This window comes from Leptodactylus fuscus, chromosome 5, assembly GCF_031893055.1.
Source record: "Leptodactylus fuscus isolate aLepFus1 chromosome 5, aLepFus1.hap2, whole genome shotgun sequence".
NCBI lineage: Eukaryota > Metazoa > Chordata > Amphibia > Anura > Leptodactylidae > Leptodactylus > Leptodactylus fuscus.
The window spans coordinates 209,471,652-209,487,586 of record NC_134269.1 but is presented as its reverse complement, the minus strand read 5'-3'; the positions used below and the strand labels follow the sequence as shown (position 1 = coordinate 209,487,586).

At 42.7% G+C, this 15,935-nt stretch overlaps 2 protein-coding genes across 3 annotated transcripts in view; one reads left to right on the top strand and one right to left on the bottom strand.

Moving 5' to 3' along the window:
• FBLN1 (fibulin 1) overlaps positions 1-15,935 on the bottom strand; it is a 364,927-nt gene that overhangs the window by 127,644 nt on the left and 221,348 nt on the right. The gene's annotated exons all lie outside the window — the stretch shown is intronic.
• WNT7B (Wnt family member 7B) overlaps positions 1-15,935 on the top strand; it is a 61,405-nt gene that overhangs the window by 25,241 nt on the left and 20,229 nt on the right. For both annotated transcript variants that reach the window (XM_075275164.1, XM_075275163.1), the window contains exon 2: positions 14,371-14,597. In XM_075275164.1, the coding sequence (XP_075131265.1) occupies positions 14,371-14,597 (227 nt within the window). The remainder of the gene's footprint in view (positions 1-14,370; positions 14,598-15,935) is intronic.

Sequence of the window (15,935 nt, the reverse complement as noted above, 5' to 3'; positions counted from 1 at the left end):
AATGCGCTTGTGGCTCCATTGTTACGAGGGCACCTTGTACCCCTGAAGTAATATTTCACAGAATGCCCTGGTTGAAAAGGCATAAAGCTTTCTCTGATGGAAGTTCGTGCCATATTTAAAGGGATCCCATCATTAAGATCGAATTTTTTGTTCCTAACACGTGGGAATAGCCTTAAGAAAGGCTATTCGGATCCTACCTTTAGATGTCTTCTCCGTGCCGCCGTTCCATAGAAATCCCGGTTTCCACCGGTATACAAATGAGTTCTTCACAGCACTGGGGGCGGTCCTCAGTGCTCAAACAGCATGGGGGCGTCCCCAATGCTGCAAGAAAACTATCCAGCGCCGCCTCCATCTTCTTCAGGAACGGGTCTTCTTCGCGTCTTCTTTCTTGTGGCCAACTGCGCATGCCCGCCGGCCACAAGAAAATGCCCGCTTACAATAGTGTAAGAGTTCTTCGTGTTCTTAGATGGTCTAAATGTAAGCAATGGACCAATATTGCCCTATTCCTCCCAAAAATTGTATCCCCATTCACGTTACATTTTAAGAACTGATCACAGAAGATTTCCCACTTTGGGGCATCTATCTGATGTACCCTACATGTATACCTTACTCTGGCTTGCCCCTATGACCTATCAGGTCGGGCCTTCTAGAACAAGTAAGACGTGTCCGCTGCATCTGTCACTTCAGATAACCGCGGACGTGTTTGTGCTGACACGGTGCGAAAAATCCTTTGAAGCTACAGTGAAAGTATTTGATGTGCCGGAGCCATTGACAATGTATTGTTAACTGGGTGATAGGACGCCCTAGAGTGCCGATGGGGCGAAATATACAATGCATTGTCTTAAAGGGCCAGTCACAGATAGCTGGGTGACTATTAGATCACCTTCAACAAGGTTGTCATGACAAATCCTAAATAGCAATGACATTAAGCACCCCCACCCCCCTTGACTGTATCATGGTATACGTAGACCAATCTGCCTTTAGGACCCTGGCTGACAACCCCTATGGGAGCTCATCATGGCTTTCTCAACCAGCTTTTCCAAGTGGCTTAAGTATTGGACCTTATATATTCAAAACTACATGTCCTACAAGGTTTTAGGGACTTTGTCACGTTAACTATCGCTCAGTACACAAATCCTACAAGAATCCGTGTTCCCACAGTGTTCAGACGTGATAAGTAGCCTCCAGGTTCATCGCCGGGCCATAAATCCCATTCAGGAGGTCCACAAACACGTCTTCTCTTTCACAGCCTACTATCTGTCATGGCGCCACACATCAAGATGTCATCTCTAGCTGTTCCTATGTTTTGTCAGTGGGGGCCAGAGGACAATGGAGAGGGTTTGGGGCAGTTCTTATATATGTATCTGCTGTCTGGGTGGTTTCTTCTTCTACGTAAAGCCCAGTCACATTTCATATTTCCATAACTTATTCAGTGTTGCCTCTTGCTGAGCGACACACTCAGAAGAGTGCAAGCACCATATGGCAGCAAACAGATTACCTACAGCTCTGTAATATGGACCTATAGGGTCACTGTGATCCACAGGCCTGGCTTAGTGGTGTTCATAGACCCTTAGGTTATAAGCCATACTTGGTAACTCTCCCAAAATGTCCAGGAGGCTCCAACAAAAAATGGTTGAGTCTCCAAGGCCCAGCAAAAGGCTCCAGTATCCACCAAGCTCCCGGTCATATTCTACATGATATGGGCATTCTATGTAACATGCATGTTACAAAAATGGGGCATGCCACTCCTCAAGGGGATACAACACAATCCCCAAAAGGGTTGGTGCTTTGGTAAGGGTATGTGGCCAACCAAAAATTTTCAGAATCTGCTTCACATATTCCAGACTCTACCAACAGTGGCAAGTAGGTGTAATGTAAAGCTCTTAAATGACACTCCAAAATCTATCCCTCTTTGCACCAAGACTGGGGTGTGATTGCTCCCTCTGTACCCCCTATAGCTACACCCCTACTTAGGCCTCCATTGAGGCTGTGACAGGGCCCATTGTGCGGGTATCTTCGGGAGCTCGGTTTCCTGTCCCACGTTATTGCTCTGGAATGCGGCACCTTTAAGACGGACTCCTCTCGCAGGTAACATGATGATGTAATTGTCGAATGAAAGTCATGACAAGAGCTGCCACCTTGCAAAGAAAAAAAAAATTTATTGCTGTAATTTGTGAGTGTAAGTTTTTTCTATGGAAAGCTGGCTTAATCCTTTCTTTGCAAGAGTAATAAGTTAAGTGCCATTTGCCAGTAATTTACGTGCGGTGTCTGTGTTTTTTTACAAGGCCTTTCATGTGGGTAGTCCCATTGTGTTTATTGTGTGTCTAGCATATATTTCTACAGAGAGCTTAATAACATCAAAGGGGAAGGGGCAGTTATGGGGAACCCATGGAAAACAATTATGCGCTTGTACCGCCTCACCAAGCAGAAGGTGTTGTAGAAAAAAAGATGGTGGCTGAGCCGTATGGGTTTTGGATTACGATCAATTTTTTTTTTCTGTATGTCAACCATACCCATATTCTGGAACGTCATGGGTTGGAAGTTGTCTGCCCCTACCAAGAGGGGGCTCTTGTTTTGGTGGAATCAGTTGGAATGGACACCATGTAATACCAAAATTCCTCTGCAATGGACACTGTCTTGGTAGCCTGGACAGGAACTTGACCCTATGGTTTATGGTTGGTCACCACAGCAGCTCCCATCTATAATAAGACATTTTAATGGGATTGTGTCATGGAGGCAACCACTTTGTAAATAGAAGTCAGTACCTCTACCCCCGTTTATCACCATAAAATGTTCCATCGCTTAGAGAGGGTTCCACAACGTAGATCCTATTTTATGGTGTCCAAAGGAATGAAAATCCATTTGGCCCAATCGATTTCCAGTTTTTTGCTCCTTGACTTGGGTCACCATAAACTCCTGTAAATCTAGCAATAGAAGTGTTAGACGCCTAATGGTGGAATCAGATAAAGACCTCTTTCTTGAAAATGAGTGGAGGGTCAAACAAAGTTGCATGGTTACATAGGTGGTTACTCGACGACAACAAAAAGAGGATGGAAAACCAGTCCATCTAGGCACTCATGGACTAGAAGAGTCTCCTTTGACTATAATAAGGTAATAGGGCCACTTGTCATCCATAATTATTTCTCCAACCTTGCTGCTTTAAAAAATTCAGGTTTGCAGAACTTTTTTGTCCAGGATTTCAGATGAACTATGTGCCATGGGGCACCCAACGCAGATGTGAACTTAGCCTTTGAGAAATTCATATAGAACTATTGCCTAATATACTTCCATGGGCAGACGTGCCATAGAGGCAGATCATGGGGCTGCTTGATCTAGCGCTGGCTGGCCCCATCTTGTATACAACTAAGCATCAATATCCTATGCAAGATTCCTCTTCCCAGACTAAGTGCAATTGAAATCATCAAGATGTGGCCCAAGGGTCATGAAACAGGCTTGGGAGGGATTAAATAGACCGGGTCTTTCAGGGCTGATATTAGGGGCTCAATGGAAGGTAGGGGCTCTTCTAGGTAATCCACTTGATACTTCTGTGACCAAAAACATCTCCGGGGGTCTACCACTGGCAGAGCCCATTTTGAGTCATCTCCCTTTCAGCCCATGTATTGGTTTATATCAGTATACAGACTGTAAGCAGCAGTCTCTGCTCTGCTGATAGTCTGGGTTCTGCTGACAGTTTCCCTGTGATAGATCAACTCACCAAAATCCAACAACTTCGATATTAGGGGTTTCTATGCAAGTGTAGGTTTATCATAGTCCATGTTAAAGGCTACAGTACATCTCCTATATACCGCAGTGCGTGTTCACTCCTCCACCGAGTGATAGACTGATCTGTATTTAACCTTTCCAAATAGCTGCTCCTCACCCCTGGAGCTCCCCGCAGCTTATCCTGCTTTAATATCTCTCTACATCTGTCTGCAAATCTAAATTAAAACTAGATAGCCGAGTGCAATTAATATACTATACCTGTCAACAGTCTTTTATAGTATGGGGCACTGATGCTGGGGAGGGGCGCTGGTTCAGGCCAGGGCACCACTTGCCAGGATTTCTATTTATGTGCATCTAGTGTCCTGGTTTTCCCACAGTCCAATATGACTTGTATTGTTTGGCTGTTGTTTCTTTGCACCTTTGATAGTATTAGATATTCTATATTCTTTGTATTTAATACAGTATAGGCTTATGGGACTTGTTTTTTGTGAGTCGAGGTGTATTTTGTAATGGTACCATACTTTTTTTTTCTCCCTTTAAATTGCTTTATAATTCAGAGACTCATAAACTTCTTCTTTTTGACAGAGCTGCGTGAGGGCTTGTGTTTTGCAGGTTGAGCTGTCATTTCTATTGGTACCATTTTAGGGTAAATTTAACTTTTTTGTAAGTAAATTTGTCATTGTTTTTTATATTGTTTCTAATACCAATTGCCATGAAGTAAAAATGAAATCCATCACTGTTTTAATTTTTTTTGACAAGAGCTGTGTGAGGGCTTATTTTTTTATGGGGCAAGCTGCTTTTTCTACTGCTACCATTTTAAAGCTCATATAACTTTTTGAGCATTGGTACATGTGCATCAAGTGTCAGGAATATACTGTGTTATGAATGGTGCAGGTACCGAGGGGGCAGTACATAACATGGGTATTCTCTCTTCTTTTTTTTTTTTTAGAATCCTTTGCTCCGCCCCTGAGGATTCACACTAGGTATAACACAATATGATATTTACCTGGAATGTCCCTTTTAATTTCACAGCAGCCTCCATTTATGGTAGCAATAAATTATTAGCATGATAGACAATCACAAAGTGAAATCCATCTGAGCTTGTTTGTCCTCTGCCAACATTGTAATCTAGATGTGACGCCGGTATGGAGTGAATTCAAAGTATTTATTGTGAGGAATCTTCCATCTTATCACCGTGATTGGAACAGATGGTCGCTGTGATCTTTTGGAATATGACACACCTTACCAAATATTTAGAAAGGACTGTGCGTCCTGCTGTGTCAGACGTCCGTACAAGACTGAGTACATGTGTCATGGTTGTGGTTTATGTTATTATTATGGCATTTAAAGGGCAGCTCCATGTGACAATGACCTTTATTTTAGCATTATCATAGGTAGAATTTGAAAAACTTGGCTGTTTTTTTCAAAAAACAGTGCCACACCTGTTCACAGGTGGTATGTGGTGGTGCAGGTCCAATCCATGGACAGTTGGGGCGCTCTTTATTAAATTTAATAACCATCTTCTTATCCTAGTACAGTTTTTGACTTTGGAATATTCAACAAGCAGTTACTGCCTTATAACATGTCAAATCAAATACCAGACTGAACTGAATGGGGCTGAACTGTATTACCACCTACAACCTGAAGACAAAAGTGGCGCTGTTCCAGGAAAAAAAAATTGTACTGTTATTTTAAAAGACAAAAATACCCTTATTTCTGCAACTTACAATTATTCTTCATTTTTTTTTACTTTTATATATGGACACAAATGAATCTGTGAGACAAGAAATTGAGACTGTTCCACTGAATCCCTAACTCATGTTAAAAGCAGTTTCCAGGATTATTATTAGGAGTTGTATTGTCAGAGTGCCGTAACCTCGTAATTGTTAACGGCGCCGTATGTTGCATTGTGGCAGTGATAGGTATTGCAGCTCAGCCCCATTCACTTAACTAGGACTGAGCTGCAAACAGGCCATGTGACCGAGGAACGGGATGTCACTGCTACTACTTCAAAAAGCTGATCGATGGGGATGCCGAGTTTCGGACCCGCACCATTCTAATATTGATGTCCTAGGGTATGTATAGCATTTCAGCTCTGCTTCATTCCCTTCAATAGAGCTGAACTGCAATACTAGACTTAACCCAAGGATAGGCATGGCGCTGTTTCTAAAAGACAGTAGCTTTATTTTTCTATTACTGGATCATTCCTTTAAAGAGGACCTTTCACCATATCTGGGCACAGGCAGTGTTATATACTGCCAGAAAGCTGACAGTGCGCTGAATTCAGCGCACTGTCGGCTTTCCCGATCCGTGCCCGGTGTAAAGCGCTATCGGTCCCGGTACCATAGCGCTTTACAGTCAGAAGGGCGTTTCTGACCATTAGCCAGAGACGTCCTTCTGCCTCGCGGCGCCAATCGCGCTGTGGAGCCGGGAGGAACGCCCCCTCCCTCTCCTGATAATGCTCGTCTATGGACTAGCGCTGTGAGCAGAGGGAGGGGGCGTTCCTCCTGGCTCCACAGCACAGCGCGATTGGCGCCGCGAGGCAGAAGGACGTCTCTGGCTAATGGTCAGAAACGCCCTTCTGACCATAGAAGAGCTACGGTACCGGGCCGTAAGCTCTTCACACCGGGCACAGATCGGGAAAGCCGACAGTGCGCTGAATTCAGCGCACTGTCAGCTTTCTGGCAGTATATAGAACTGCCTGTGCCCAGATATGGTGAAAGGTCCTCTTTAAGTCCAAGAATGGATGATTATGTAGATAATCTTTTTTCCCTTAGTCCTAACAGTGGCACAATACAGGGAGCCTTGTGCCGCTGTTGGGACAACAGGGAAAATTCCTTTAAGGGAATTCCTATTCAAACTCTAGAAAAACTACTTCCTCTCTAGTGCCACCTATAGGTTGCTATGCTGTTGACTCCCTACTTTCTGAGAGTCCTATTCAGACTACTATATTATAGCTATATTGCATTGCCCAGAGATGGTCTTCTGTCCTGACCACTCATGATGTGCTGCAAAGGGTCTCTACCCTGGCCCTGAAATTCTTGCGACAAAAGTTTCCTCACCAAAGATGGTTTTTTCTTCATTTTTTGGATATCGGGTCATAGACTTCAGGCAGCGCTATACCTGCGACCATGGACGGCATATGGGTATGTAGTTATGTCACTGTCGTGATGCTACAGTAGGGTCATATTACTAGTACATTACTAAATGGCCAACTCTAAAGGGTTAAGCTTGTAAATAAAACCTTCACACAATGGCTGTCCCATTGACCTCATGCAAATTGCACTAAAAGCTTTGGCTTTGAAAAGATGGCTAATTGTTGGGGGCAGTCGGCAACCAGTCGGACATGGTCTCCCGCTATGACTTGGGAATTCCCATATTTCTTCGGGGATGGCATGGGTGGGGGTGAGGATAGGTCATCACCCAAGGACTCTTCCGTCTGCTACTGAAATTTGTGACTTCAGCCTAACTTGGCCTTTATTGAAGGTTGAACCCTTGACCTCATAATCCAATGGCATGTGTAGGGTCTACGGGGTTGTAAAACGTCCATTACAAATGGGTGAACGGATCTGGTGAATGCCTGTGACCTTCCCAGGCAAAGCAGTCCTAGCAACCATATTACGAGTTGGTACTTTTATCCTTGGGCCCATCTAGGTTGACAGGTTAGATGTCATTAGGCGCCATTATTTTCGGTCGTTTCCTGCTCATTCACATAACATTGCTCCAGATTGTGTGAAATCCTAATAAGTCTGGACAAATGGGGCCATCACATGCTTATCCCATGATAGTCGGCCTAGACCACCATGATAGCAATGGGGATGACTGATAATGGTGCTTGTATTGTATGGAGCCAGTTAATGCCTCCTCCACATCAACTTGTTCACCCGGTAACCTTGGGGGATTATTTTCACAGCAGTTACACTTTATGGTAACATTACAGTGACTGGCATGGTGTATCTTAACATGTACATACATAAAGTGCAACTCTAAATCTTCACTTCTGTGGTGTTATTCCAAATTCTCAGTTGTCCCTGAGCTATTGGTTAGAGACTAGCCATTAGTATGTCTCCCATAGACAGCACATGGGAGATTCTGCTCCCTAACTCTCTCTCATGCACTCAGAAGCAGCAGCTCCTTCTAAGACATTGTAGAGGAGCATTGGCGTGAATAAAGCACTTGGGGTGAGATAAAAACTTACTGCTAGCTGCAGCAGCTTGCCTTTTTGTATTTGTACTTCTCTCTCACTTGGCTTCTTCTGTCTTCTCCTTAGATTTATTTGAGCAGCATGTCTGTGTGTCTTTCTGCAGCTTCACCTCCCCGTTTATAGATATGGGCAGCCATAGCCTGATACCTCTGTGAGCTGACAAGATCTATTTATCAGAGAATTCAGAGTGAGTGAGGATTCTGCTCCTCAACTCTCTCACTCACTCAGAGGTAGCATTGCCATATAGGATATTATAGAAGAGTACTGACCTATGTTGATGAGAATAAACCAGATAAGGTGAAAGAGTACTACTTATGTATCTGTATGTCTCTCTCACTTGGCTTTTCCTTCCCTCTCCATAGACTTGGGCAGCATATCTTTGTGTGTCTTTCTGCAACTCCACCTCCATAGACTTCTATGGGCATCTGTAATCTGATTCCTCTGCTGATTTACTCTTCTACCCTCTTGACAGGCTGTCTCTTTAAAAATATGCAAGAGATTACTGTTGGTAGAAGGTGTGAGCCTAGCCTCGGCCAAAGCACCTGTAAATATTTTAGGAGCTTGGGTGGCTATAGGATATCTAAGAGGAGGCCAGCGCCATGGGGCAGATATTGTATTGCTTGCACATTAGGCATGTTCTCAGGGAGGCTCTGCCTGTCTATTGATACAGAAGTGGCGGTAATTCGTCACGGCAGAGGAATGGCTGTCTGGAATTCTCAGGCTGTATTTCTGCATTATTTACCATGTGTTCAAGCTGAGTAAATATTGCGTAAAAACTACTACACAATCGTCTCCGGATAACTGATTGTAATGTTGCAATGATGTTTTGCTTATTATATGGAGAAGGAATTTAGAATTTTGAGACATAAAACCTCCGTCTTTAATGGAATTGTGTCAGATGTGCAGAGTGATGACAAGGGTGACTCTACTGTCATAGGATCATATAACACTATGTATCACAGAGCTCAGCTTCTCTCCTCTATCATATAACCCTATATATCACTGAGCTCAGCTTCTCTCCTCTATCATATACCCCTATATATCACATAGCTCAGCTTCTCTCCTCTATCCCTATATATCACATAGCTCAGCTTCTCTCCTCTATCATATAACCCTATATATCACTGAGCTCAGCTTCTCTCCTCTATCATATACCCCTATATATCACATAGCTCAGCTTCTCTCCTCTATCATATAACCCTATATATCACAGAGCTCAGCTTCTCTCCTCTGCCATATACCCCTATATATCACATAGCTCAGCTTCTCTCCTCTATCATATAACCTATATATCACACAGCTCAGCTTCTCTCCTCTATCATATAACCCTATATATCACAGAGCTCAGCTTCTCGCCTCTATCCTATAACCCTATATATCACAGAGCTCAGCTTCTCTCCTCTATTATATAACCTATATATCACGGAGCTCAGCTTCTCTCCCTCTATCATATAACCTATATATCACAGAGCTCAGCTTCTCTCCTCTATCATATAACCTATATATCATAGAGCTCAGCTTCTCTCCCTCTATCATATAACCTATATATCACAGAGCTAGGCTTCTCTCCTCTATCATATAACCCTATATATCACATAGCTCAGCTTCTCTCCTCTATCATATAACCTATATCACAGAGCTAGGCTTCTCTCCTCTATCCCTATATATCACATAGCTCAGCTTCTCTCCTCTATCATATAACCTATATATCACAGAGCTCAGCTTCTCTCCTCTATCATATAACCTATATATCATAGAGCTCAGCTTCTCTCCTCTATCATATAACCCTATATATCACAGAGCTCAGCTTCTCTCCTCCACCATATAAATTTATATATCACAGAGCTCAGCATCTCTCCTCTATCCTATAACCCTATATATCACAGAGCTCAGCTTCTCGCCTCTATCCTATAACCCTATATATCACAGAGCTCAGCTTCTCTCCTCTATCATATAACCCTATATATCACAGAGCTCAGCTTCTCTCCCCTATCATATAATCTTATATATCACAGAGCTCAGCTTCTCGCCTCTATCCTATAACCCTATATATCACAGAGCTCAGCTTCTCTCCTCTATCATATAACCTTATATATCACAGAGCTCAGCTTCTCTCCTCTATCATATAACCTATATATCACAGAGTTCAGCTTCTCTCCCCTATCATATAACCTATATATCACAGAGCTCAGCTTCTCTCCTCTATTATATAACCCTATATATCACAGAGCTCAGCTTCTCTCCTCTATCATATAACCTATATATCACAGAGTTCAGCTTCTCTCCCCTATCATATAACCTATATATCACAGAGCTCAGCTTCTCTCCTCTATTATATAACCCTATATATCACAGAACTCAGCTTCTCTCCTCAATCATACTATCCTATATATATCACAGAGCTCAGCTTCTCTCCTCTATCCTATAACCTATATATCACAGAACTCAGCTTCTCTCCTCTATCTTATAACCTATATATCACAGAGCTCAGATTCTCTCCTCTATCATATGACCCTATATATCACAGAGCTCAGCTTCTCTCCCCTATCATATAATCTTATATATCACAGAGCTCAGCTTCTCTCCTCGATCCCTATATGATGGATCTTATTATGTGTCTCTATTGGGTTGCGGATTGGATTATTAAGCCTGTTTATTGGTACATGAAAACTCCAGACTAAAGATGAAGCCTTGATGAGATCCGTTAGCTCCAAGTTTCCTAGAAATGGTTTCTAGATGGCAGGAACTTTTACAATGTGAAATACAAAGAAATATTCCAGTTGTGTTTGCCTTTGCATGTTGGGGGGCTTAACCATTCAGGTTCCATGCTCGGGATAGGCTATTGCTGTATTATTTGTAGATGTCTGACTCCTGGGACCCCTGCTGGTCCGCCGAATGAAGGGAAGGGTAATAGTGAAATATCCAGATATAATGGTTACTCCATAGTTTTTCACATTATTCTATATAATGTATATCAAATCTTCTGTTACTACATGGAACGATGGGTCATCAGGCTGTTTTTGAAAGCATAGATGGGTCAATCTGACAAATTCTAGAATATGAGGGAAGCACGGGAGAAATCTTGGAGGCAATGAGAGAAAAAGATGCTAGGAGGAGAAGGGTTTTATGAGGACCTGAGATCATGAGTGGGTTGGTATTGGGAGTTTAGGGAACAGATATCTGGAGGGGACAAGTTGTTGATAGCCTGATCCCTTGACTGGGTAACGAGAGCGTAAAAGCGGGAGAGGTCAATGAATTGGGCAGTGAGGTCAAAGATGAATTGAAGATTGTCAAGAATGTTCGCTGGCCATATCCAAACCTGTCAACCGGCTGACCACTTATGGAGGCCTTGGGACTGTTCCCCAACAGTAAGTGCATGGAGGTCTGGAGATATAGATATTATTCGGCCTACAGATGTGTAAGGTGTATGGTCAACTGTAGATGGAAGACCATGGAGCAAGAGGTTGCAGTAGTCTAGGTGGGAACTAGTACAAGCAATTTTGATGATTTACGGGTTTAGAAATGTTTTTGAGGTGGTGAAGGCTTAGACATCTTCTAAAGGACAGGATGGAATCAAAGGACATGACTGGGGAAAATAAGGGGCCATTAATCGTGTCCGGGGGTGCACCGGAATCAGATGGGGGGCGAGGTTTAATTCAGATTTGTCCTTTTTAGGCTTAAGGAAGGCAATGTATAGACATTGAGGAAATGGTTTTTGTACGGAAATACCTAGACTTTATCAAGAATGAGTCACTTCAGTCCATGATTCACCGTCCTATATTACTGATAGGTGCAATAAAGTGGCTGAACGTTACGTCTGGCCGTGATGAGAAGCTCATGGGTGCACATGACGGGGCTTTGTTACCTTCTCCTATGTGGTCGTGGGTTGTTATGACTATACTGGGCAGATTAAGTTCATTCAGCTATTAGGTTTTATCACGGAATCCAGTCGTAGACACTGAAGAGCGGAGAGAAGTGCTCGGCACTAATCTGATGCTACATTGTCTGCGGCCTCATTGTGTATCTTGGTGGTTGAGACGCTAAACGTGGTTGTCATATGGAAGTTATTTCAATGGTATTGTTATTTTTACAGTGTAATTCCTCCAGTCAATCACAAGATTCCCCCTTTAACCTTGTGCTTTTAATGTCTGAACTTTTTGTTGGTGGAAATTCCCGAGCTCTCAGGTAGACATGCGAACCGTGTTGATTCAGCTCGATCTCTTTCCATGCTTAGCAATCACTCCTTACTGATGGGTGGCTGTAAAGAAAGGCCAAGATTTGATGACTGTCAGTAATTTTCCTGACAGATGGAAGAAAATTTAAAGGAAAACTCCACTAGACCATGGATGGTCACATTCCAAAGTTAGGGGTCATGTGCCTGTGGCGTAGCCTGATACTGGCCCATGTTATACCTCTGTAGGCCTCAGGCCTCATGGTCCATACATCAGCCCACGTTGAGCCTGTTTATCATAAAACTGGCCTGACCAATGTCTTAAAATTGAAGGTGTGCCGTGACTTGGTTGCGTTGGGCAACAAGGCCACTTTTTTCTGCAATTTTTTCCCTACACTGTCCCTACGTGTTTCCTTTTTTCTATTAATTTAAAATTCTGCTGGTTGCCCTTGGAAACAGACTACAGTTGAGCTGCGGTCTGTTGTCAGCCATGTAACAAATGCCTCCAATGCGCTGCTGTCCCTACAGGCCCAAAATGTAGGCTTGTAGGCCTTCTGTATGTCTAATAACTTACATGAAGTTGTGTTGTATCATGTTTTTACTCATATATGTTCCTAGATAGTACACAATATTAAAACTGTATGGTAGTGTACTGTCAGCACCATATGGCACTATGTATTAACTATGTGAGCGCTCTATATAGTGTTATATAGCGATTGTGTTCTGTGGACACTCTATGGTGGTAATAATGAAGGTACGTTGTGGCGGTGCATGGTACTATAATGGTATGTAATATTAGATGAGCACTATATGACGGTATTGTGTCATTTGTATGACCGCAGTATTACTCCCTTTTGCCCTAGTCCCTACACATTTTTCACCCGAGGCCTCCATACCAGCCATCTCCCGATGTTTTTGGATATTTTTGAAGTCTCAGTTGTCACATTCCCATGTTGGTCCCCCCCCCTCGGACCTCCACTGTAAGTGGCTTTTAAGGACATGAGGATTAAGCTCCTTCTGAGATTTTGTGTTGTCACAACATGCTCGGCGAGGCCCTTACACTGTAAATATCTCTTGTTTCTTCAGCACCAGACAGAGCACTTAATGCGGAGAACAAAATGGCTGCCCCCTCCCCTTTCCCTCCTATACACAAAATCCTTGAAAATGCCACCAAGACAGGACAGTAATCCTTATCCGCAGAGTAAAGAAACAAAACGCACTAAAAACATAAAAAATGTCCGATAAAGAAACAGTCATTTCCAGGTCACAATCACAAAAGATGACGGGTTAGATTAGAGATCACGCTAGCGCCAAGATGGCGTCCACCAGTCAAGTGCATTGTGATGACATATCTCAAGCATTGTATAAAACACTGGGGAACCTCATTTTAAAACCATAAAACTTTGCTTTACTGGATGAGAACAACATGGCGGCTTTCTTCCAGAAACAGCGCCACACCTGTCCACAGGTCATGTGTGGTATTGCATCTCTAAAGTGAGTCTTTATTATACAATGAAAATTTAGATAATTTTCTAATAAACTTTACGACACTTAGTCAACCAGTCCTGTCAAAATTAAGCAAGTAGGGACCATATGTGTCTGGGATGTATCTAATTTTCCCGGTAGATAATGTTGGATAGAAAGATTGGGCGTGTTGAAAATCAGCACCCTAGTTTTGGGTTCTTGGGGAGATAAGTCACCTCCTATGGTATCTAGCAGCTATTTGCCCATACTTGCCAAATCTGGAATGTCCAGGAGGCTCCCGAGATAAGGGGAGAGCTCCTATGACTCCCAGAAGAGTTGACAAATCTCCGAGGTCCTGGTAGGTCTCTGTTGGTTTCTAATATGTCACATGGGTATGATCGGCATCAGTACGTTTTTGTGCTTGGCGTAGAGGGTAAAAATTGCTGTTGGCCAAGAGCTATTGAAGGTATCTGGAGACCATTCATCAGCCAAGCCATGTGCATGGAGTCTGTATGAGACCTATGGTCAGTTGTGCCCGATATGGTTCCTCCACCAATGTAAATAAAAAAATATGGGCCTATTGACCTATCAACAGACCCATCCAACCTGTATAATCCGTCATCCTTGAGTCTCATTGTCTGTTATCTTTAGTCAAGTTCTCTTTAGCCAATTTTTGATGGAGCTGGATGGCCACCAATATGGCCACCATTCCAGATCCCTGGTTTTCCCCTGTACATTTCCATTCCAGTCTTGGTCATCTGCTTACACTTCCTCTTCATCTCTGATAGCTCATTTTATTTCTTTCTAGAGCTTTGTCATCTGTGGTGGCTTTGGGAGCAAATATAATCTGCAACAAGATTCCAGGGTTGGCGCCTCGGCAAAGAGCCATCTGCGAGAGCCGCCCGGATGCCATTATAGTTATCGGAGAAGGGGCACAGATGGGGATCAATGAATGTCAGTATCAGTTCCGTTACTCCAGATGGAATTGCTCGGCACTCGGAGAGAGGACGGTCTTCGGACAAGAGCTTCGAGTAGGTAAGCAATTTTTATCACTATAGGGGCTGTGAACTGACGTGTACATTTTTGGTAAATTTTTGAGCCAGATAAAGTGATTATTGTGTATGTTATGACTGTGTTATGTCATATTCTTCTTTTTTCCATTGTGTTTTTGCGGGTACTTCAAGTAGTAGGACCAGTCGCCTCTCCTGAGGTTTTTTTTGTAGACAATTGTCAGAAAAAATGTCCCAGAATTGTCATTTTAAGGGATATACTACTTTGTGTTGTGCTGTTCATCTGTTACTCCTCCTGGAAATGTATGCATAAATTGACAAGTGGGCGTTACCGGACAAACCCACACTCATAATTCTGAATTGTGCTGTTCCTCTGTTATTCCTCCTATTCGGCAGGTCCTAGGTCAGATTTTCACATTTGTTTCTCATTTCATGAAATCTTGAAAAATGGCAAAGAATTGAAACACAAAATATTAGAAAGATGCAGAATTTTCATGGTCTTAGGACTTGTCTGGGAAAATGTCTTTAAATTTTGATAATTTGGAATCTGACGTTCTAGAAATCCTAGAAGTAGAAAGGAATGAGCGATTTATTTTTTCAAAATTTTTCATGTGCTTAAAAAAGTTGTCCAGGATTGGAAAAACATGGCGGGTTTATCACAAACAAACACCACATCTGTCCATGAGTTGGGTCAGTTCCATTGGAGTGAGTGCAACTCAGCTGTAATACCAGACTTGGCCTTTGAACAGATTTGGCGCTGTTTCATAAGCGAGCAGGCATCATTTTCTGATCCTGGACAAACCCTTGTGTTAAGAGGAGGAGGTGAATATTTTTCAGAGGGTTTTTTTTTTTTCTGCTTGTGTTTTGCCTAGTGAATTTTTCAATCAAGATGGCAATTTTAGGTAGTTTAGCAATCTGGTGTTGTTGATATCCACAGGTTGGTTATACTTCTATTTAAGGGGTTGTCTGACCATTTTATTTTTTTATAAACTAGACCAGAATGGTAAAAAAAAAAAAAAAAATGTAAGTGATTCTTATTTCATCGATTCACTGCCACTCCTGTTCTGACATTTTCCGATCTCCAGCTGATCTCTATTTCCTGGTTCCTGTTTACACACAGGAAGTGACAGCTTAGCCAATCGGTGGCAGAGGCGGGTCATCCTTGTGAATAGCTGAACAGTTATTTCCTGTGTGTTGAGGAATCAGGAAGTGGAGACCAGCAGGGAATGGGAGCAGCAGGGAATCGGGAATTCTTTGATTTTCTTCCAATTCTTACATCTTTGTAACAAAAACCCAAAAACTAAAAATACTGTTCAGATAATCCTTTTAAGGCAGACGTTTGAGTTGCTTGGTAGAGGAAGAT